Here is a 23,716-nt window from a genome sequence, read left to right on the forward strand (position 1 = left end):
TCTTCTGGTGTCTTGAATGGATTGCGAAGCACAGAACTGTGTTGCATTTTAACCTTTCAGCTTCTTGTGCGTGACTGAGAGGGTAAAATCTTCATGGATAAAGCCTTTACCAGCACTGCAGCATAGGAACACGTATTGTATAAATGGTGCATATTATCATGCATTGCACAGTAATTTATTCCGTGTGCTTCTTACCAGATTGCCAGGCTTTCTTGTGATATCTTCTTTAAAATGGCTTCTTGTATAACTAGTTTTATGAAACAGAAGTGAAGTGCTGTGGCTTTTTTCCCTGTGTTTGGTGGACTGCCTTATTAAAAGCCAAAAGAAAGGTTTTTTAAACTTTGCCAGTGTTTCTGCTTCTGTTATTTCTGTATTGTATTTCAAAATCAAGTAGACCTCATGTGGATGTAGTACAAACAAAAAAATTTAAATTTTTCATGGAAAGTAACAAGTAAATGTGTAGCCTGCGACTAAAACCCAAGCCAGAAGGTGGCTAATGTGCTTTAGTGTCAATAGTTCTTCAGTCTGTTAGTTTAGTCCCTAATATAGGTTAATGAACATGAGTGGCTATTTTATATAACTGTGCGGCTAAGGTGGAGTAGTAGAGCTATTGCTAGCACTCAGGATGTGTTATACAACTGTAATTTCAAAGCCAATTCATTTGACTTTTTTTTTTTTTTTTTTTTTTTTAAAAAATCTTTTATAGTGTGCCGGTCAAATAAAAGTCCGTGGGTCTGTCTGACGTGCTCAAGTGTCCATTGTGGAAGGTGGGTACAAAGTCTTAGTGTGCAAATCTTTTAATCAGACCTTTATCTTTTTTCTTTGTTGCTCAACTCTGAGGCAGTTCATTCAAAATTTTCCTGAATGCCTTTATAATTCCCTGAAATAAACCTTTCATGGTCTCATTTAACATTGTGTGTTTATACTGAACACACTTCTTTGCTGCCTTATAAGAGTCCAGAGATTATACTCAACATCATTTTTTTTTTTTCCTAAAAGGAAAGTGTACAGTGAATGTGATTGCTCAGCTCAAAAAGTGCCTGGAGAACTACTAATTCAGTGGATTATTGTAAAGTTCCATTCAGTAAAAGATGTTTCTATTGTAATAAGATTAAACAATAAGAATTCTTGGAAACCCACAAATCCAAAGTTGGCACAGGTTATTTTGAGAAAAATAGCAACTGTCCAGCTTAGACAGAAAATACCTTAAATGTAGCGTAGTTTTGGAACAAAGTTACTGCCATAACATATAAGGACTAGCTACCACCAGAATTCCTTCAGAGTACACCTGTTTTTTGTCTGTATTAGTTGAAGGTACACCAAAAGAATTTGTAGAGGAATGATACAGTCAATGCTGTTATTTATATGCCAGGATAATTGTAGAAAATCTGCTGCTACATAAGTGTTTGAGATGCACATATTAATGAGAATGCAGTTAGTGTTGACACTTAGACAGTATCTGAGATGTGAACATGTTTTTCATCTGTAGGGTAGCATCTGTGCTGGTCTGCTTTTATTCTGGAAAAGCATCATTAAACTTAGTGACTTTGTCTTTTAAAATGGGCTCAATAAACTCCAGGTTTTGTTTCTTTGATCTGGCTAGCAGTAAGTGCCACAATTTTAATAATGTCTCTTACTCAGAGTTTTCAGCACAAAACCCTTTTTTTCACTTTTTATTTATTCATTTATTTTATAAATTTATACTTGGTGAGAGCTAAGAGAGGGGGAACTACTTCATGTTATGTGATGGTGTGATATAAATAGTTTGGAATATTTTACCGATTTAAAAAAAAATATTATTGCTGTCCACATATGACCTTTCTTGTGTGCAGTTAGTAGACATTGAGTCAGTTATTTATGCAGTTTGTTTTGACTTTTCAAACTGCTCCCATCCTTAGAATGGAAAATAATTGAATGAGAAAAATGTAATATACCTTGTAATGGGAGCACTTTTGATCATGAAAGCACACAGCATATTCTTCTGTTCAGATAACATTTGAAATTAAAGGTAGAGAAATAGAGCTTTTCAGATCTTCACTTGAAGTACATCCCCCAGGTTAGAGTTGGGAACATTACTGACCATGTTATAGCAGCAGAGCATTTCTGGCGGGAGCATAGCTTTATAAACCTGTCATTTGCACTGTTAGGCAGAAAACCAACACCTGCAAGCACAACTGTCTCATTCGGGTTATGACATAATTGCTGCAGGATTCTCCCAGTCCAGCGATGTTGGTAACCCTGTGCCTAACTAGCACAGCTGCGTTAGCAGAATTGTTTACACCTGCACGTGAGAACAAGTGTAGAATACAAAGACCTTCATGTGGAGCATGTGCCGAGTTCCTACCGGTTAGCATTACTGAGTTGAGCAAGCAAGACATGGGGGAGGAGGGTCTGAGGTCTGGCCATGCACTTCTCAGTGTTAATGATTTTCAGCTGGTACTTAGGGCACTTGCATTTGTAATGACCCTTTTTTAATTAAAGATGCTTAATTTTCTAGATCTCAAATTTTGAGCGTGAAAACACTCATTGTGTCGGCAAAAGAGCTGTAAGATTTTAGATTTCTTTTTCAGTTATGTGACCCCACGCCCTAGAGCCTTTCAAATTCATGAACTTCATAAAACATAGAATGCTCCAATATTAAATTGTGCTGCAGAATGGGAAAGCTTAGCATGGATGTGCTTTCATATGGGGGTCAGCACACTGTTAAAGTAATCACAAACATGATGAGTGCTGGGTAGAGAAAAAAGTAGAGCTGTAAGAAAAGTATATGGGAAAGCAATATGGAGGACTAACCACATTACAGGTATGGAAAAAGGGAGCTAACGATTTTCCCAGTTGTGAAGTCTGTTCAGGGCCCAGATCCTGGGATTTGGCACAAAGATGCCAGTTTGTGGTTGCTCTAAAGGAGGTGGAGAGATTAATTAGGACAACGTGGGAGAGTAAAGGGGTAAAAAGTTAGAAAATTCAACCAATGTTTTCACACAGGTGAATTGCCTATTTTAATGCCTGTATAAATATTGAATGCTTATTAGGCTGCCTTTTTTCTTCTTATTTTCAATGAATGTTGGTTAAGTAACTGTTTAAAACTATAAGACTTTTTTTGTTATTCATTTATTTTAGATATGTGAATGGCCATGCAAAAAAGCATTATGAAGATGCACAGATTCCTATGACCAATCATAAGAAAACAGAAAAACAAGAGAAAGTTCAGCATACTGTGTGCATGGATTGCAGTAGTTACAGTACATACTGGTAAGGGTTTAAATGCTGTAATTTGACAACTTTTTACATACGAGAGGGTGAAAACTTTTAACTCTTGTGAAGCATTTTATTACACACGTTTTTGAGCACTTCATCTCTTGATTTCCAGACCTGGCTGTTTAAAAACAGTTATGAAATAACCCTCTGCTTTTGCATGTGTATTGTAGTACTGGTTGTGGCTAAACGCCCGCCTTTCAAATGACTTAGCAGAAACTTTTTGAAATAAATGCTATTTATGTGCTTTGGAGTTGCTTCTGTTTGCTTTGGGGTATGTTGAGAACCTAACCTTTTAATTGCAAAGGCTGCTGTTTGGTTGTAGTTACTCCTTCCATCAAATTGGTAAGCCTTTCACATATCCTTTATTTGTCAGAATATCAGAAAGTAAAATAATACACTATAGTTCCTGCCCAAGAGATGTGAACTTGAAGTGTGTATGTGTGTGTTTTGTGTGGGTTTTTTTCCTATATTAATTTTTTTCTTCACTGTGAAAGAAAGGCTTCTTTCTTTCGGCGATTTGGTGCAACCTGCATGAGTTTGGGAAAGTGATGGATCCTGTTGGGAAGCAGCATCAGCTCTCTGGCAAGATTAAGCAGCAGAATCACAGAAGTGATTCTTTTGAGAGAAGAATGGCCTGAACTGATTTATTCTATCAGTTTCTTAGAGTGAGGTATGAGCACTGTTTAGGGAGATCTAATAGTTATGCGGGTAATGTCGGGTTCCCTATCTTCCTTGTTCCTCAGAGAGCAAAGACTGAAAGTCTATTGAAAGCAATGCTTTTGTGTGTTTAGCATCTTCCATCCTCCTCACCCCTAAGCAAAACTGTTGACAGCTGCTTCCCCATTTCCTGTTAGCTTCCTGGTTTCCCATGTATGTCGTTACTTGTGTGGTGTGGCAGTGCAGGATTTGAACAGTGCAAATCTTGGGGTAATCCGTGTTAACGCTCTTGTAACATTACTGAGTATATAGCTCCACTGATGAGTATTTTGTTCAAATAATTGGGTATCTATTGTGTACTTCATCAGAGAAAAACCTGTTTGCTGAAGTTTGGGTATCCAGTTTTATGAGGAATACTTCTGTAACAAATATTTTTATCCCCTGCAAGTAAAATCCCATTTAAGTAGTCTCACCTGAAGAAATTTTGTTAGGAGCAACTCAAAAATTATACGGATGTTAAGCATAGAAGAAAGGTTTGAGTAGCTTTGTGATGTATGGGGATTTTGCTTCTATTTACATTTTATTTAAATGACGATCATTTTTATCTGCCTCTATGTGAAAACATTAGAAAACATAAAATGTTTCTAAGTGACACATAGGCACAGGTTACCAGCATTGGAACAGCTGTGGGAAGCTAATTCCACTCTCCCGATTAATGCTCTTAACAACTGAGTTCTACGTTGTGGCGTTTTGTTTTGTTTGAAGTATAACCTGTCTTCTGGTCACTCTGAAGGTAATAATGTGTGGAGGAATTTTAGCAGGGTATTTGAAGTCTTGACTATATCTCCATTTGCTATGACAAATAGCATGCCCAACTTGCTGAGGCTGGATGAGTTACACTAGCAGGTCAGAGCACCCTGCTGACCTTATCCCAAACCCAATATGGGCATTGCAAAATGATGACAGCCAAACTGAGGACTATGGGATCTATTACTGAAACAAACTATGCTTGTGAGGAGCAGATAGGTATGCACTTAGGAAGCTCACTGGTGTTTCACAGCATATTTGTGGTAGGACAGATGAGAAGCCGTTTAGCGCGTGATGTCTTTTCTGCTGTAATCGAAGTAGAAGGCTGAGTCATGTATGGATGAGCTGGAACTAATTGTAGAGAGCTTTGCCTTGGGGAGTTCCTGTTCTGTATAATTCACTAGCAAATTATAGCTCTCCTGTGCTAATGTGAAGCTAAGCAAGTTTCAAAAGCAGTGTCTCTTTGCTTTCACTTAGGATATTTCAGTGTTTTCCTACCTGATAACCAGAAAAAAATACCTGGATTTGTTATTGCACCCAATTTTTTCAGTGGAAATGAGCTTACATGAGTAAAGATGAAGCAGAAAGCATTCAGACCAACTTCTGCCCCTTTATTTCAGACAGTACCGTAGGGGCTGCTATCAAATAGTGCTTGCCAGTTAATGCAAATAGTTGGGTGAATTTGAGTCGTAACTAGCTACTGTGGAGATTGAATTTTGAAATGTTATTTGTCAGCTTCTTCAGTGTAGACATGAATCCAGTAGACAGTGCTATGTTTATCCAATGATAGTTTTTTTAAGTGAACTTTTATTTAAGGGTTAATATTTTATGCTAGAGATGTGGGCAATCTCAGTAATTTGAAAGTCAAGAAAATACCATCCTAAGACTAACTGAATTCTAATTCTACTGTAAAAATAATGGAGATACTTTGATGCAGTGCTGGCTTTTATGTTTTTATTTACAATTTTGTTTACTGCACAGAGTTGAGTGGAATACTCTTGTCCCATTTTTATCCTATGGATCCCAATTTACTGTGTTCCTTAGCTTGCATGATAGTAGCAGTGAACAGGCCTGTATGGGCTCTTTTCTAAGCAGAAGGCATTTAATCCTTTGCTTTTCTTTGGCTATGTCATGAACTTTCATGCTGTCATGAGAGCACAGTCCAGGGTTTGCCTTAGCTATTCTTGTCAGTCCACGGGGAAGAAATAATATGTGACTGTTGAAGCTACCATGGTTTATTTAATTTTGTTTCTAGTTCACATGCAATCTTGCTGTAAACCAAAACCAGATCAAGCAGTCTCCTGTAGTTGCATTTCAGCGTGGAAGTCTTAAGTGTGTATGTTTTCTTCTACATGATCACAAGCTTTCAACATAGCTTTGAAAGGAAAATGTTTCAGTTCTGGTAGGACGGTGGTTAATTTTTTTTTTTTTTTTTAATCTGAGATGAGGTTTTTATTGTATTTATGAATTTGGTAATGTTTTGAAAAATACAGGCATGCTTGAGGTATTAAGCATTGGGCAGCTAGCACTTTGCTTTCTAGAGGGTTTTGATCTTTCTTCTATGTCCTCCTATTTGCCTGTTCAGTCTTTACAGTGGAAAAGTTGAGAGAATGTTAATTTTTTATTTATTATGAAAGTACAACTCTTTCCTTGATTCTTTGGTCACTTTTGAGACAGTAGATGCAATACTAAATCTTCAGACTGAATTGTTTGAGACCCTAAGCACTGAGAAAAACAGACTCGTGAATTCCACTTTTTGGAGGTAATCGGCCTTTCAGTTAGTCCTGAAGTACTAAGCACAAAGAGTTTACAAGAAGTACAGATCTTTCTTCTTGTCAAGCTGTCGTATGATGCTTTCTCCTGCATTCGGTAGTGGTTGTTTTTCTGTGCATGAGAAGTAAAACGATATGGGTAAGAAGCCTATTTTCAGAAATAGGTTTCCTGAAAGAGGACTCTTGTAAATTTGTTTTCTCTGTGCTAGTGCACAGACAGTTGGTTAGCACAGAAGAAGAAAGGCTCCCCTGTTTATGTATTTGCATAATATGTTTCCCGTGTTCATTTAATCCCAGACACAACTTGCAGATCAGATTTCTGACCCATTAGCCTCCTTGTTATCTCATAAAGGAACATGGTTGTGCTAATGTTCCCCGCCCCCCTCCGCCCCACCCAGGCTGATGTAAAAATAACAAAGTGCCAAGGACTTTAAACAATTCTTTTTTAATCTTTCTTTTTGTGATGGTGGTTCTATTTAAAAAACAGACTTACTGTGCTAGCACATGAGCATCCGAAAATGAGATTGCTTAGGACCATTGTTTTGCACTCTGTAGTCAGTGGAAATTAAAGAAGGTAAAAAGCCCTTTATCAAGACAGTAAAACTTGAGTTTAATCATATATAAAGTGTTAGCACAACTAAGGAAACTTGGATTTTCTTAATTTTCCTTGTCCTGTAATTCTTCAAATCCAATCAAGGCTTTTAAAAATAGCATAAAGTTCTGTAACCTACTGAAACGGCCAGCACTAAGCATAAGTGTTCCCCAGAGCAGTGCATACATTCACTGGCTTGCTGCCATTTTAGCAGCAAAGGAGGCCAGAAAAGACCAGGCCTTGGAGGTAGCAGAGTTGCTAAAATTAGAAAGTGTATAGAGAGGAAAATACTGTGCTAATCCATATAAGGGACCCTCCCCGAAGTATAGGATTTGTTCTGTACAATTGCTGTTAAAAGCATATTGTAGAACTGCTGTATGCAAGAAGGTGTATTGTTAATTTGTGATAATCTTGAGGATCACATATTAAACATCTGTTTTGAATGGCCGCTTCACATACAGGGAGTTATCTCTCAGCAGTTCACCTTCAAGGTGTGTAGGCTTAGCAAATTTTGAGCTATTAAAGCATAAACTACTTCCTGTGCTGTTTACTTTGTTTATCCAAAATAGATTAGTAGTAGTGCTGTAATTTCTAGTAGTAGTGCTGAATCCTCAGTGTTGCAAGGGAGGTGATTTAAAAAACCTGCCCATTAAAAAGAGAAATAGAAAAAGCTTGTCTTGTTTTTAAGTGAATCTTAAAATTACTTTTCCACTGTTGCAAGGACCCTGACTTAGTTGGTTTTATTCCTTCATCTTGGGGAAAGTGCTAACGTGCAATTTTATGTAAAGATGTAACTGGTATGTGAGATCAGACTAAAAATAAGGTTAACATGATTTTTAGGGCATGGGAGCAAGTATTAAATCATCTTTTAGCCATAAAGAGGCTTTCAGTGAGCTTGCATCTGCTTTCATTCCCTGTTCATAAATGTTAGTAGCTACACAATTAAGGTAGCAATGTAATTGGGCTAGTATACCTGGGGGTGTGGACACCCTTGGTATTGAGGAGGAGTCAAACTGTACTGTATCCATCTGCACCATATTTACCTCTCACCAAAGCTGGCCTGGGTAGTTTGCTCTGATGGTTGTCCTTGAGGTGTAGTGTCCTGCGAGAGTGGCAAATGCAGGAACACTTCATTAGGTTAATTGTAGGTGGCTGATAAAGCTGAATAGGACTACTTAAAACATGGCTGAAAAATAAGCATGTTTACAGACTTCTTTCCCCTCCCAAACTAATTAGGTCTGTGGCAATCTTTTAACAAGAAAAAAAAAAAAGAGTCTGTTACTGGCAATAGCTATTTTATAATTTCTAGATCTTGCTTAAGTATCCATAACTGCTGTGTTCAGTGTTTGGAAATCCTGAGAGTCGTATATAATTTCTCTTCTCAGAGGCAAAAATCAACAGAGGTCCTGCACAAGACTGGTCGTACAGACTCCTTTCGGTGGCAAGGGCCTTTACTTTCTCAACTCTGTAGTCTCCTCAAGAATTTGGTGTTTGAATTAACACTAGCAATACTGTTGCCTTTGAACTACATCGCAGATTTATGCAACGAAGAATGTTTTAAATTCCAGCTGTGCCTGAAGTCAATAGCTTCATTAGCTTAGGAAGCATGGAGCTGCTCCAGTAGAGGAGTAACCTGAGACGATGAGGATGTATTTTGCATTTGAGTCAGTCCTGTGCCAAAGGGAAAGGAGAGAATAGCTACGGTTCTGATATTAAGCATATCCAAAGTAAGTTAGTTTTCTTCACAGGAAGTGTTCAGTTGCCTGCCACAATTTGAAGCTGCAATTTGATGCTTCACAGTAAGCACAGGGCTGATAAACACTGCCGCCTCAGACCTGAGTTACCTTTGTGGGATGTGGGGGAAGGGAAGTTGTGACAAGTCTCTGCTCCCTTTTTCCGCAGCGTTCTCAAAAGAGCTGCTGCAAGTGGTGTTAAGTCTTTTCTTACCTTCCTGTTTCTTTTGCCAGAATATAGGTTATCTAGTTCTTGACCTAACCCTGCAAGAATACTGTGAAATGTCATCTGCAGCTCCTGAGCACAGCAGTAAGACTGCCGCTCCGCTGACTGCCTCCTTTGAGAGAGACTCGAGGAGCTGCACAGAATTCTTGGTTTACTGACGTGCAGGTGTGGATTCTGCAGGGCTGGGCTTCCTTATTGACTGCAGCATTTCTGTTTCTTGGTTTTAAGGGATTTTTGTCCTTCCTTCCCCTCCCCTTTCTACTACCCTGCCCTGTATACAGGTGTCGTCTTTCCCTCACAAATGGAAGAAAGAGCATGGGTAGGAGGGTCCACTTCACTCTGGGACCTCTATTCCCCCTTTTTGTGAGGGCGAGAAAATCAAGGGATTTAAAATACAGCAAAGCAGCAGAAGTAATGCCATCTTGCAACAGTGTTCTTCTTGTGACAGTTTTCTTTGCTACCTTCTCCTTTCATTTCTTCACGTGTACTCAGAAAACTAGTGAAATAAGGTGTGGGGTTTTTTTCAGCCTTCCCTAAAAGACCCTTCTTCCCCGCCTTTAGAAATGGTCTGTAACCTTTGCCTTTGTGCACTATATGAGGCATTACAAGCCCACAGTTAGAATATTAAATTACAATGAACATCTCTGCTTCTTGGGAAATGTGAGATTTTTGTAGAACATAATAGGATTGTAGACTTTTGTAACCCTTGCTTCTGCTGAGAGGCCATTTTGATTTGGCTTCACTTTACATTTGCTTTGAGGCAGTGGGCAGATCAGCTTCTCTCTCTTTTTGAGCTCAGTTACTTACTTTTGCACACTGAAAAAGCTCAAAATACTAGCTTAAGTTTTATAAGAGTTTCTCTATATATAAAAACTATATGAGAGATTGAGTGATATTTGGGGTTAAAGCATGAGGTGCGAGTTGCCACGGACTTCTGGTGTGACTTTGGACAAATCATGTAATCTCTTAGTTCATCTTCCCTGGTCTTTTTTCCGTAGCAGAAACCTTTACGTTATGTGTGTATGTGTTCAGCACCTCAGGTTTTAATGATAGCTTTACAGTATTAAAATAAATTGATTTACGCTATACATTAATAAAAACTTTGTATTCTGTTTACCTGATGTCAGTTGATCTTTTCTGATAAATCTTCTATGGATTGTCTACTAGTGCTGCTTTTGGTTACACTGTATGTTTGAATTTTTGTTGAACTGGAATTCTGCATTGGGACAAGCAGTAAATCATGCTTCTGGTTTCTAATAAAGAACTGAGCTAGAAAAAAAAACGTAATAAGATAGTGCCTGTACCTTCTCTTGCTATGGGGTAGTTCTCAGAGGGAACCAAGCTCAGTACGTAGGTGTTGTGCTCTCCTATTCCCCTCATAATCTTCCACTGAATCACTTCAGTCCTTCCCGCATGTTAGGTTTGCATGACTGTTTTGGAGTACTTCACTGAAATCCTTTGCACGTTCTGATAAATGTTTTTCTTGCAGTTATCGCTGTGATGATTTTGTAGTCAATGATACCAAGCTGGGCCTGGTACAGAAGGTCAGAGAGCACCTACAGAACTTGGAAAAGTAAGTAGTTTGTTTACATCCAGACTGCTTTGGGTGGACTTGTAATATTGCATCATTTAAGTGGTATTTCTGTTTTATTTGTATATACTTATTTTATATATATATTTTGGTCCTTCTGTGTGTGTGATACTGTGTATGTTTAAATATCCTTTTCATCACTGAGAAGCAGAGGTGCAGAAGAATGGATTTGGCTGATCTCGTATGTTTTGTTTCTTATACAGTGAATCTTGTAGAAGCAGTGTATGTTGATACAGGAATTTAGATTTCGATTAACTTTCTTGCTACCTAGCCAATAATTACTGTCTTTTTCATATAAACGGGAGAGAATTTTTAGAACAGAATCGTAGTTTTGTCAAAACCAGAATAAGTTCTGGAGCAGAGAAATTGAAGCGAAAATGCAGGTGGAAGTAGTCTTCATATTAATTGCATAGTTTGGTTTCCTTGGAAATGGAAATGAACTTGGAATTGTACAGAAGAGACATGTTTTTCCTCTGCCTTTATCTGGCGCTGTTCCACTGGAAAGTATATCATAGAATCATTAAGGTTGGAAAAGACCTCTAAGATCACCGAGACTAACCGTCAAGCCAACACCACCATGCCCACAAAACCATGTCCCTAAGCGCCTCATCTACACGTCTTTTAAATACCTCCAGGGATGGTGACTCTACCACTTCCCTGGGCAGCCTGTTCCAAGGCCTGACCACTCTTTCAGTAATGAAGTTTTTCCTAATGTCCAGTCTAAACCTCCCCTGGCGCAACTTGAGGCCATTTCCTCTCGTCCTATCGCTGTTACTTGGGAGAAGAGACCAACCCCCACCTCGCTACAACCTCCTTTCAGGGAGTTGTAGAGCGCGATGAGGTCTCCCCTCAGCCTCCTCTTCTCCAGGCTAAACAGCCCCAGTTCCCTCAGCCGCTCCTCATCAGACTTGTGCTCCAGGCCCTTCACCAGCTTCGTTGCCCTTCTCTGGACCCGCTCCTACTGTCCTTCTTGTCGTGAGGGGCCCAAAACTGAACACAGTATTTGAGGTGCGGCCTCACCAGGGCCGAGTACAGGGGCACGATCACCTCCCTACTCCTGCTGGCCACACTATTTCTGATACAGATACAAATCTTACAGTCTTTGTGATGCAGATGCTGTGGCCAGTGCTAGATAGCAAATAGTATTTTCACGGTTTGCTTGGAAATCTTATATAATACTAAGTAGAAGTATGTGTGCATACAGTGCTTCCAAATATATTTGAATGCCCCGGAGTTCAAATAGGACTCCTGCCAAGAAATGGCTATCATTTTGGGAAGTCTCTGGATCCTCCTTGCGTTAAGTGTGTCACTTACTCTGTTGGTAATATTAACATTTTCATTATTTTCCGTTCTCTTTTTGATGGGCTTCTCAGGTGTGTAGTGAGATGTAAAGATGTTTAAGCATAATGAGAAGTGCACATTAGTATTTCAGAAATGTCCAGGAGATCTAGCTCTTTGGGAGGTAAATGATACTGTGGAGGCTTCCGTTGTGTGTAATGGCAGGTTTTGAATGTTTTGGGGGCTTTTTTATTAAAAAAATTGAAAACCCCCCCGGGTTTTTTAATAAAAAAAAGGGACCCCCCCCCCCCCCCCAACAAACCAAAACTAAAATCTGGAACAAGTTATGATTTTGCTATTAGATTAGAGAGAATTCATAAACTTAGAATTGAAGGGCCACTTAGAATTTCCAGTGATGTGGAAAAGAATAACTAATTGTTCTTGTAACTTTGTATTAGTATTACACAAATGTTATAACCTCATGTATTTTTATTTAAGTAAGAGAAGTCAGCTATAATACATAAGTGCTAGCACTCGAGATATTTTTTATTTTTGGTAACTTTACTTTGCCCTAATTTTTTGAAGTTGTCTTTCTAAAGGCTTAGATGATTCTTTTCACAGAAGTATTTTATGGAAAATTCTGTATTAAGTATTCCTTTGATTAAGGAAAAAGATAAATATTTCACATGAAAAGCATGCTAGTAAGGCCACTCTTCAGGGCACGTACTGTAGCATGCATAACTTAATGCAATTAACTCAGACATTAGTGTTGGAAACGGGATGTGCGTCTACTCTGAGGGAGATGCAGTCTCTTTTAAGACTATGAAGAGCACATGTTGCAATCGGGAAGCTCTTTGCTGTCTTAATGACAACTGATGGCAGATGTAATCACAGTGTTAAGCATTAGGATGATTATCTGTTGTCCATTTCACACAATATTTTGTTTTTATAGTAAGTGACCTCTTTTAATTACTTTCCAACAGTTCAGCCTTTACATCAGACAGACATAGGAAAAGAAAACTATTGGAAAACTCATCTCTGAACAGCAAGTTATTAAAAGTAAATGTAAGTACAACGGATCTGGTACAGTGAGTTTAAAGGGTTTTTCTAAACCTGTTGAGGCTTATAGTTGGCCTAGACTTGAAATACAATCAGTTACCCAAATTCTGCTTGGTGCACTTTCTCTTACCTCCTGATCACACACCTAGAAGAGCCCCTTCTCACAAAAGAATGTTTGATATTCTGCTGCATTTCTGTTGACCTAGACTTTGAGCTTCTCTGTGCTTAAGAAGGGTTTTGTGTCAAGACAGAGCTTCAGGGCAGTTTGAGCTTGGTGGGATCAGCGGAATCGGAAGGAGCTAGTACATAAGGGCTAGACATAAGACTTTTCTGAGCAGACAAGGGGTTTTTTGTCGTTTTTTTTTTTTTTTTTTTTTTACACAGTGCAGAAGACAGAGAAGCAGGTGCACTTTTTCTAGGGGAGTAAGAGAGTAATCGTTAGGAAAAAGTAAAAAATTTTAACAAATTTTTCAAGGAGCTTAGTAAAACTTGCTTTCAAAAGGAACTGCAGACTATTCTGAAAGCTTTTCTCACTCTCATTTCTCATCTTCCTGCTATTTTAACTTCACATCTGCAGAATAGCACCCAGGAGAGGACGATCCAGCCTTTGCTAGATAGCTGAAGGGCTACATAGTTTCTTCCAGACAAAGAATGCCCCAAACCAAATGTCTCTGTTTTCCACAGTTTGGGTTGAGGGAGTTTCTAATCTTCATAATTTCTCCCAGATTTTAGGGAGGGAGGGGGGGGGGATACTGACCCAGCTGTATGCAACTGCTTCATTTTCACCCTCGGCCAGAAGGAGTAGTACAGCAGAGCTATTCCTCCTTGGCCCTTGGGGCTGCAGGACAGCAATGTAGTCAAAGGGAGCTGAAGTAATAGCTGTCTTCAGCTATGAGGAACAATTATCCGATTATGAAGAGAAGTAGTTCTTGAGAGGAGTATGAATGGAAATAAGAGGGTGGGGTGGGAGCAAAGCAGTTACTTGCTGTTTTGCAAAGTCTGTAGGGGTTTAGTTACTTTAAAAATGCACTACCTACAGTCAACTTAGCATCCTCTGAATGTGCTGTGTATGTTTCCTGTATTACCCCAATCTTGGGGTGATTGAGGAGGCCTGGGATAAATAGTGGGGTTTTTGGCAACACACAGCATCATTGTCTGGAAAACTCAAAGCCAGTAAAAACCAGAAGGAAAATTCTAGGCAACGTTTAGATACAGAGAAGACAGAATTAGAAAGCATGAACTTAATGCTGCTTTTATTATTCTTAGTCTGTGCTGTTTTCTCAGTTTTATTAATACTTGAATATTGCCTGTGGCAACAGATGATCTTTTTATTGTGGGCACATTGGATCCTTATCTAGAAAAGACAGGGCACTGCTGTTTGCATTAATACCCTGCGCAAGAGTGAGAAAAGAATATGCTAAGGACACTGTGGTGTTTGTACTTAAAAGTTTTCTTCCTGTATTAGAAAACAGGTCTCTCTTAAACAATTATTACTGAATTGGTAAATTGCTTATGTAAATAATACTTTTTTTAAAAAACGTATACACAAATGTCCTGCTGTCATTAGTTCTTCACCAGAGATGATGTTTGTGGTAGATTTGGGGAGGAAAAAAAGTTTTGTTGGAACACTTTGAATTCGTATTTGGTAACCTGGATTTACATGAAGTTTTTGGTGTCAAGTAATATGTTCATTTTGAGATACTACTACTAAAAGATAGTCTAGCTTTTAAATTCTGTTAGAACAATGAAGAATGCCCAAATATTTGATGAACTTTCAATGTGATACTTTGTAGACAATGGAATGTGTCCAAATGTTGCGGATTCTAGAAATCATAAATGCAACACTGTCCACATTTCTCTTCCCTCTCCTCCCAGCCCACTCTGAAGATTATTTGGCAAAAAGCAAGCTCATCTGTGGGTAACATTGCTCTAACCTGTCGAAAGTCCTAGACTGTAAATGGTGTATATTTTGCTTCTCTTCATTCAACACATTGCTTTTTCTTTGCACAGTCTAACTTGTCTGTTTCTTTCCCAAATAAATGCTGTTGTCTGTCTTTCAAAAGCCCTCTTGGCCACCACAAAACCCCACCAAGACAAGACAGCAGGCTAGTGCTAGTGACTTAAAAACAACCTGCAGAGTGCCACACTGTGCGTATTAGAGATGGGACTGTACGGATAAGGATTGGTATTTTCATTTTTCAAAGGCACTTTAGGGAAATTGCTGTCCATTTCTCACTGAACATTATTGGAGTGTGAATATTTAACATATATACATACAAATACTTTGCAGTAAAAGCCTGTGATTAACTCTGTGTCGTCCTATTCTAGATTTATTTGCAGAGGAAAAGATGTACTATAGTTTCTGTTGACAGGAATGAGTAAGAAACAGGTTTCATGTCAAGATGGAGCTTCAAGGCAGTTTGAGCTGCTGAGGTGGTTGCTTTGGCTTTGAAACTGCACTTTTCAAACAGTGTAGTTTATTATTGTTTAAATCTATGCTGATATAACAGTGACAGCTCTGGGGGGAGAAATCAAGGGAGCAATGATAAGTCTTTCTTTAACTTAACCGTTCTCATTTCCAGGGAAGCACCACTGCCCTTTGTGCCACAGGCCTTCGGAACCTGGGGAATACGTGTTTCATGAATGCAATCCTTCAGTCGCTCAGGTACCTCCGAAGCTTTCCCGATGCCTCTGTGAGAGTGGTTGTGTGCTATAGGCAAGGGAATTTGGCAAGTTACCACTGTACAAAAGTGTCCCTGGATTTGCAGGAATGGGTGTGTGCAGGTACCATAAAGTTGTGTTTCGCAGGGTGAGGGACTTCCTGTGATGCGGCGTTCCAGAGGAAGCCTGCCGTATCCTCAGTGGAAAAGGATACTGCCCTTTCATTGCCGAGCGTGTTGAAACATGTTGATGCTTATGGTCCCTGTGAAAGCAGAGACAGTGCTTTGAGGGATGGGGTCTCATGGAAGCGGGCAGGAGAAGAGTTTCTGCAGTGCTGAGATGTTAGACCTCATTTCACTGCTGCCAAGACCACTGCTGCTCTGTAATTGTCCTTTTGCATTTCTGAATTTGCCTTCTTCACTGGGAGACTACTGAGTCGGGCTATAACAGGACTAAACGGTCTCCATTTTCTTTTCCATCATTCAGGGTTCACTGGCAGGAGTTGAGGCACATGCTTCTTATGTTCCATTACTGGGACTGTGGTAGCAGAGGTTAGGACTGGTATGTGGCAATAGACGTGGAGTTAACCGCCTCCGCAGATGCAGTCTGGCTTGTTAGGGAATGCCTTCTGATACCTCCGTCTGTCATGGTATCTCTTAGTCAAAGTAAAGCCAAAATGTAATTGTTTCAGGTTGTTGGGATGATGATGATATTTACAGATCTGCTCAGTTATTTACAGAAGATGAGTATTTGCTACAGTATTTATTGTATCTTGAACCATTCTTGATTGCCATCCTCTATCACTGCATGAATTTGTGTTTATGCATTTCAAAGAACAGGCTCCAGAATACATAATATTCTCTTTGTTCTCTGCCCTTTAAGGATTTCATTCATTTTTCCTTTTTCTGTAGTAACATTCAACAGTTTTGCTGTTACTTCAAAGAGTTGCCTGCTGTGGAGCTGAGGAATGGGAAGACGGCAGGCAGGCGAACTTACCATACCAGGAGCCAGGGGGATAACAATGTGTAAGCTGCATGTTCCTTGTTAGCACTGAACTTTACGGAAAACAGGAAATGCTTGGGTAGTAGAGCTACTATATGCTTTCAGTGTTGCAGAATCATAGAAAAATCATTCATGGGGGGAGAGTGTCATAGAAAAATAGTTGGCCATACAAAAAAAAAAAGCAGCTTCTATCACTTGCAGTTTGCTTATATAGGTCTGGTGCTGCAGGGGGAAGCAGTCGGATACACTCCAGTGCTTTCTGATGTAACTGCATTTAAAGTAAGGTTAAGGAGTGCTAGTTGTATGTACTCCAGACATTACATTACTTAATTACAGCTAAAATACGGTAATGGGGATGTGTCTGCAAGTGAACATATTATTAAAAAAAAAAAAATAATCAGAGTAAGCGATTCAGTAGCTTGTTTGAGCAAGTGTCAAAGGGATGATGTTAGCAGAGTCTACAGTAAAATGGCGAGAGGTGGATAGATTTCCAGGTGAGTCCTCAATACTGAAATACAATTTTCCTAACCTGGGTTAGGATGGGTAGGATTTTGGACTGAAAATCTTTGAAGTACTGGAAAGGATATTTACCCAATCATTACAATCTTAACCAAAGTAATGCCCGATATTTGTACCATTGAGCTGGTAAATCTGTCAGGGTTATGATACAAACACCCATATTAATCACCAGCTTTTACTTTCTTTCCAGTTCATTGGTGGAAGAATTCAGAAAGACACTCTGTGCTTTATGGCAAGGAAGCCAAACTGCATTTAGTCCAGAGTCTTTATTTTACGTTGTTTGGAAAATCATGCCAAATTTTAGGTAAGTTTGGTAGAATAAGAACAATATTCTTGATTGCAACCTTGTATTGCTGGTGTCCTACTCTAAAATTTGCTGAATCCGCGGGATGCACTCTGTGCAGCTTTCCCATATGCCCACAAATATGCTTTGAAAAGGATCTTCACTTTGATCAACAGTTTTGTGTTCATTGGTAGTGTTTGTTTTTCCCCGCCTTTCTACCACATGCTACACGTAGCAGTGTCAGAGAGGACAAACATCTGAAATACTAAAATAGTAGTAGTTGTACCTTTGAGCCAGTGCTCCGAAGGGCAGAAGAATCAAGATAATGACTAGTAGGTAAGTGCCAAGTGCATGGTGTTGACAGAACCCAAGCTTGGCTGCAATAAGAAAGTGATGTAGTCAGATTAAAAAACGTACAGCACCTACAGGCCTAAATGCAAACATACTGGCTGAAACTTCCTTGATTCTCTCAAAATACTGCACCATCTGGACATGAAATAAGGGCTATAAGAAAAAATCTTGTGTATAGTAGGCATTTTGTGCCCATACTGACAAAACAGACGATAAAAAGAAAGGGAAGAAGAAGGTTACCCAAATAAATTGAAGTATCGTTCCTCTCCAAGGTCTCCCAGTCCTGGCCCCTGAACCTCTTTCAAAGGAGCACTGAAACCTGTTAGGATATATTGTGATGAAGGTAAGTTGCTCCATGTTCTCAGGTAGTAAAGATGTTCTGTTATCTGTTACATCTCCAGCAGTGCTGAAAAGATGCTGTGAACACGTCTGCTCAACGAGTAACCCGAATAACACAAATCTATTTATTCTGTTCTTCACACTGCCAAATATGTTTCACTTGGCTTATGAGAATCAAGGAAGTTTAATACCAGTAGTTGCAAGCAGCGACCAAAACATTATAGGCAAATGAACATCATCCATAATGTCCTTGACCAGTTTCCCTATTACAGTCTTCACTATAATTCTTGTTAGACTAAGTGAGAAACCAGTTCATTAAAGTTCCTCAAGCAAATTTTCAGCACTGTGGGTTCTATCACAGCTTTTAAAAGAAAAAGTGCTGTTTGTTGGGGTTCCCCCCCTCCCCTTTTTATTGCCAGTTAGGTGGGAATTATGTCCATGATTAATTAGTAAGAGAACTCATTAAATCACATGGAGGATAGAGTCAGCTGCTCAGTAGATCCCTGCTCCCACATGATCCAGGGAGACAATTTGAATTTGCTCAGTGCTTAATTGTACCTTGTAAAAGCTAATGATGCTACAGTTCTAGTTCTACCGTGTGCGCTTCTTGTGAGATTAGGAGGAGAAGGTGGGTGGACATACATGTGGAAGAAAGCCGGAGCCAGTAGCATGTTAACAGCAAACCAGCCACTTTGTGTTTATGAAGCCTGAAGTGATGGGGCAGGAAACATGGTTAGAAACCTGGTTTAATTGTTTTAGCCTGAAGAGATTTCAGTTGTAAAAGGCATGTTGTGCCTGCCTCCAAGGACTGCAAGTGCTGTTATTCTCACAGAAGGTTATAGGAAAAACTGCTGCTGTTGCACTTCATGGCCCTCTGTCTCATATTGCATATAGGGAGTACAGAAGTATCGCTTACGCTTACTATAAGCACAACTGGAGTGCCTCTGAGCTCTAATGCTGCTATGGAATTCCTGCTCCTTGACTGTTGGACAAAGTCTGCTGCTGTCATTCTGCTGCAGGCCGAGAGAGTTCTGTAGGCTCATGCCAAGTTGCAAGATGTGTATTTTGCTGATTTACTGCTGTATAAATAGTATGCTCTATTTTCTTAGTAACTGTTCCTGTCTATATCCTATCTTGTTGCCGGTAGGAAAAGGAATGTCAGAGGTGGGCTTGAATTGAATTGCTTCAGGTGGATGGAGATCAGTTTTATTACACAAGCTGACTATCTGAGAAACTATGCTTTTTGCTGACAGGCTTTTAGATCATGGTTTATTTTATACAGGGCATCGTCCATATCATCATGTTCTTTGGATTTTTATCAAATCCAAAGAATCTTCCATCTATAATTAACATATTTGTATGCAAGTATAAACACATGCACCAGGAGCACAACCAACAATGTGGAATGATTCCAAAGGTTATTTCTTCAAATTTGTTGCAGAGCAAGGGGTGCCATATACTTCAGAGCTCTTTCATGAGGCATTTAATGTTGAAAAGGTGTCTGAAGCAAAGACTTTCCATAAATTTCATCTTCAGCTGTTTATTGATTGCCTATATATGTTTATTAAGCTGAAGATACCTGTGTTCAGTAAACTAAGCAAATCCTGTTTTATCTCAGCAACTTCAAAATTATCTTAGAGTGTGCAGAGTTAACACGCAGCTTTGAAGCTGAGTTCTGGTTTACTACCTTGTTCCATAGTAATGTAAAATTATTTTGCAACTTTGGGAGAATAAGTCCTATTTTTGGCTGTACAGGACTGCGGCCTGTTGAAGCACAGCAGTGTTTCTGTGTGCCAGTTTTTCTGTTGTAAAAGGTAGGTAGTGCTGCTGATGTTTTTCAGGGTGCCGTAAAATCTACATACAAACTCGGTGATTTCTTTTAAAGCTGCTAATTCGGAAGAAAACATTACTGTAATTCTACAAGATGAAAAGGCTTTATTTCATTTTTATTTTGTTACCTCCTAGCAATTCCTTTTGTAGGACGTACCTATGTTCTTCACTAAGCACATCAGCCTCACATCGCATACTTCTGTTGCACCGAGTCTGTTCTCATTTCTCTCTAACTCTGGGTACCGTGCCGTGAGGCTTAGGGACATTTTCCTTTCCCTGAGCAGTAGCATAAAATGCATGTCTGTTGTTCTTTCCCAGACATTCCTATGTGACAGGGCCAATACCTATGTGGAATAGTGAGGAGGAAAAGGGGCAGGGGAGGCATGATAAAGCAGCCTAAAAGAATGGACAAGAGGAAGAGGGAAAGCCAGTGCTACTGTGTAGGGATTTTTGTAGCTAGGACTACAAAGACTTGCACGAAATTATGTTGGTGTTGCACAAAGCTTTCACTGTTTCACTGTGTATGCTTTCCAACTTCATCTCAGTATATATCTTACGGCAAATGAATAGCAGTTGTTTGTTAGATTTGATGCATGACTTATCTTAAATAACTTTAAAGGCATATTTTACCCTGATGGCTTCTCTGTTCCCTTCGATTAGGTTTGTTAATGGTGACTCTTTGAGCAGCATTGCTGCTGATGGCATGACACGTCTGAGACTGGAGCCCTACCCTACCAAATCCAGATGCTCAAGAGATGCTCTGGATACCCCACCATTACCCCTCTCTCCCAACAAATGGTGTGTGGGTTATGAAGGGGACGTGTGCAATTCTGAGCATGGCTCAGATCTCGCCCTAAAAGAGGAGAGAAATCTCTCTTTCATTGTAATTATTTCAGACTTCATATTGTTGCTGAAAGATGCCTGAGGAAAAGAAACCCAAAGATTAAAGTTCTGGCTTTGGTGGGGAGGGGAACAAACAGGCAAGCAAACACCTGGAACTGCCAAAGTGAGTGGGATCAGTGGTTGAATGAAAACCACTCAGAAATACTGACTCAGGATCCCACATGAACAATGCATTTTGTGGGTCTTTTGAATCTTAACCAGCTTTACGATGTGAATATATTGACCATAATTTATAGTAGTTTCAAAATAGGGATGAATAGTGTGCTGTCTGAACCTGATTCATAACAATTCTGCGGAGGTACTAATCAAATGTAGTCAATAATAAAGAAAAAGTAGAAATGCTTTGTGTGAGTGAGGGGAAGTCACTGCTACCATTGTGTATTTTCCATTAACATGTATGAGAGTCCTAGGATGTTACTAGCACAGACTGAGTTTGGTGAGGCCAATTAACATTAACCGAGTATGTGAGCAAACGTTACGTTTCTCCCTGTTGTTTTCTAAAAGGTCTTTTCCTATCTAAAATGTATACTCTCAAATGTTTCTCCATCCTCAAAAAGAGGTGCGCAGAGCGAGAGTGAGAGCTGCAAAGGACCAAAATCGCTTCTTTTGTCTAGATGTAGTTGTACGTTTCCAAAGGCTACTTGGAAAACTTTTTTGGTACAAAATATGTATGTCTCTGTAAAGTCTGCTGAGTATTATTAAACAGCAAAGGTTCTTTCATGTGACCCTGGTGCGCTCTGTGCATCAGTACTAAAGCAACCTGTATGTTTGGTGATTTTGTTGCTGTTGTTTCCTTTTCTCTTAAGGGGATACCAGCAACAGGATGCCCATGAGTTCATGCGTTACCTTTTGGACCATCTACACCTGGAACTCCAGGGTGGCTTCAATGGTGTTTCACGTTCAGTAATTTTGCAAGAAAATTCTAGTCTGTCTGCAAGCAACAAATGTTGCATGTAAGAAGTGTTTTTTAATTTCTTCAAAACCTTAATGCCTTTGTATGGGTCTGTGTGTGGTGGATCTGAAATTTCAAATTCATGGTTCCTTGTTTAAATTCTTTTTAGTGCCTCTGTAATGGTATGAATTACAAAGCTGCAGGTTATAAAGGACTAGCACCCTATAGGATGCGCTTCCTTTCAAAAGGATCAGCATTTTTCGTAGGTGTGCATGAGTGTACAGGCTAAGTTGTAAACACATTTTAATTCATTAGTCTTTCAGAAATAAAAAGAAAGAACTTTGTATTTTCTATTCTATACCCATGTAGAATTCTTTGTTCAGACAATCTCATTGTCTTAAGGTGACAGATGGCCTGAATGATATAGGAGCAAAAAAGATGGTCAAGTATATATAGGTTTAAATTGGCAGCAGACCTGGATTAATGTGTGAGCAATGCAGTTACAGTTTGAAGTCAATTTTCCTGCAGATGATCTTGCTATATTTGCATGTCACTTGACACAGTTAAAGCTGTTGCTTTTTTTTTTCCCGTTAATTTTGATTTTCATGTTACTGAAAATCAGAATTAACAGAGCTAATCCATGTGTTTCACTCCTCTTTCTGTACTTCTCAAAATACTGTTGTTTCTGAATTCTGTCCCAGGTGTGTTTTCTTTCAGATTGAAACTCTCACAGAGAGAAAACATTTTAATTTGCTTTGGGGAGGAATGTTAAGTTAGTTCAACCTGCACATTGGTCCCTAAGTCCTTGGATTCCCTATGTAAGAGTTCAGTGAGTTTTCCCTTCCTATACCAATCAGGATGTAGAAAACAGGTCTGAGAGGTGCAGGATTTTATAGATGCTTCATTAGGGAAAGCCTACAGTTCGGCCTGTGCTCTTTACCACATTTATGTTGCTTTGCTGATGCTTAAAAATCCCATGAAATAATCCTAAAATCGCCTTCGAATTGAAGGGTATTTGAAAACTAAACCGATTTTGTTTTGTCAACATTTTGAATGTCAAAACCCAAGGAGAATTTAAACTTTGTTCATATATCTCAATTTGTCTTGAGAATGGCTGCTCAAATGCATGGTGAGGTAGAGTAAGCTGCCTTCTGTCAAGGGCAAGGTAGGGTCGCATACACTTAAATGCCTACAGTAAAGTAATAAATATGCTATGAATGCTCTCTTCTTGAGCGCTGGTTTATTTGGGTAGCCATTTCCTTCTGCTCAACAAGAAGCGTTCAGATTAACTGTAAAGATGTAGGTGGAGTGCGGATAAGGAACACAGGTTTCTGCAGGCTTGTGGTGTCAGATCTGCAAGCACAAACTAGCAACTGTAGAAACTGTATAATAACAAATTTTTTTTTTTGATTGGACTATGAGAAGCAAGTCCATTACATAATCTGCTGAAAAGATTGAGGGTAATGAAAGCATAGAGAATGATGATACATATTGTTTATCATACCTTATCACAGAATAGTTTGGGTTGGAAGGGACCTTTAAAGGTCATCTAGTCCACCCCCCCTGCCGTGGGCAGGGACATCTTCAACCAGATCAGGTTGCTCAGAGCCCCGTCCAACCTGACCTTGAATGTTCCCAGGGATGGGGCATCTACCACCTCTCTGGGCAACCTGCGCCAGCGTTTCACCACCCTCAGTGTAAACAATTCTTCCTTCTAGCTAGTCTGAATCTGCCCTCTTTTAGTTTAAAACCATTCCCCCTTGTCCTGTCGCAACACGCCCTGCTAAAAAGTCTCTCCCCATCTTTCTTAATAGCCCCCTTTAAGTACTGAAAAGCCACAATAAGGTCTCCCCGAAGCCTTCTCCTCTCCAGGCTGAACAACCCCAGCTCTCTCAGCTTTTCTTCACAGGAGAGGCGTTCCACCCCCCTGATCATTTTCGTGGCCTCCTCTGGACCCGCTCCA

At 39.5% G+C, this 23,716-nt stretch overlaps 1 protein-coding gene across 1 annotated transcript in view; it reads left to right on the top strand.

Moving 5' to 3' along the window:
* Positions 1-706: 706 nt before the first annotated feature.
* The window catches only part of USP3 (ubiquitin specific peptidase 3), a gene marked incomplete at its 5' end in the record, with an annotated part of 28,203 nt that continues 5,193 nt past the window's right edge, over positions 707-23,716 (top strand). The window contains 8 exons of the mRNA XM_009582816.1: positions 707-767; positions 3,121-3,252; positions 10,535-10,618; positions 12,898-12,979; positions 15,556-15,638; positions 16,546-16,659; positions 17,346-17,459; positions 21,668-21,814. Coding sequence (XP_009581111.1) covers positions 707-767; positions 3,121-3,252; positions 10,535-10,618; positions 12,898-12,979; positions 15,556-15,638; positions 16,546-16,659; positions 17,346-17,459; positions 21,668-21,814 — 817 coding nt within the window. The remainder of the gene's footprint in view (positions 768-3,120; positions 3,253-10,534; positions 10,619-12,897; positions 12,980-15,555; positions 15,639-16,545; positions 16,660-17,345; positions 17,460-21,667; positions 21,815-23,716) is intronic.

This window comes from Fulmarus glacialis, unplaced genomic scaffold, assembly GCF_000690835.1.
Source record: "Fulmarus glacialis isolate BGI_N327 unplaced genomic scaffold, ASM69083v1 scaffold14887, whole genome shotgun sequence".
Lineage (NCBI taxonomy): Eukaryota > Metazoa > Chordata > Aves > Procellariiformes > Procellariidae > Fulmarus > Fulmarus glacialis.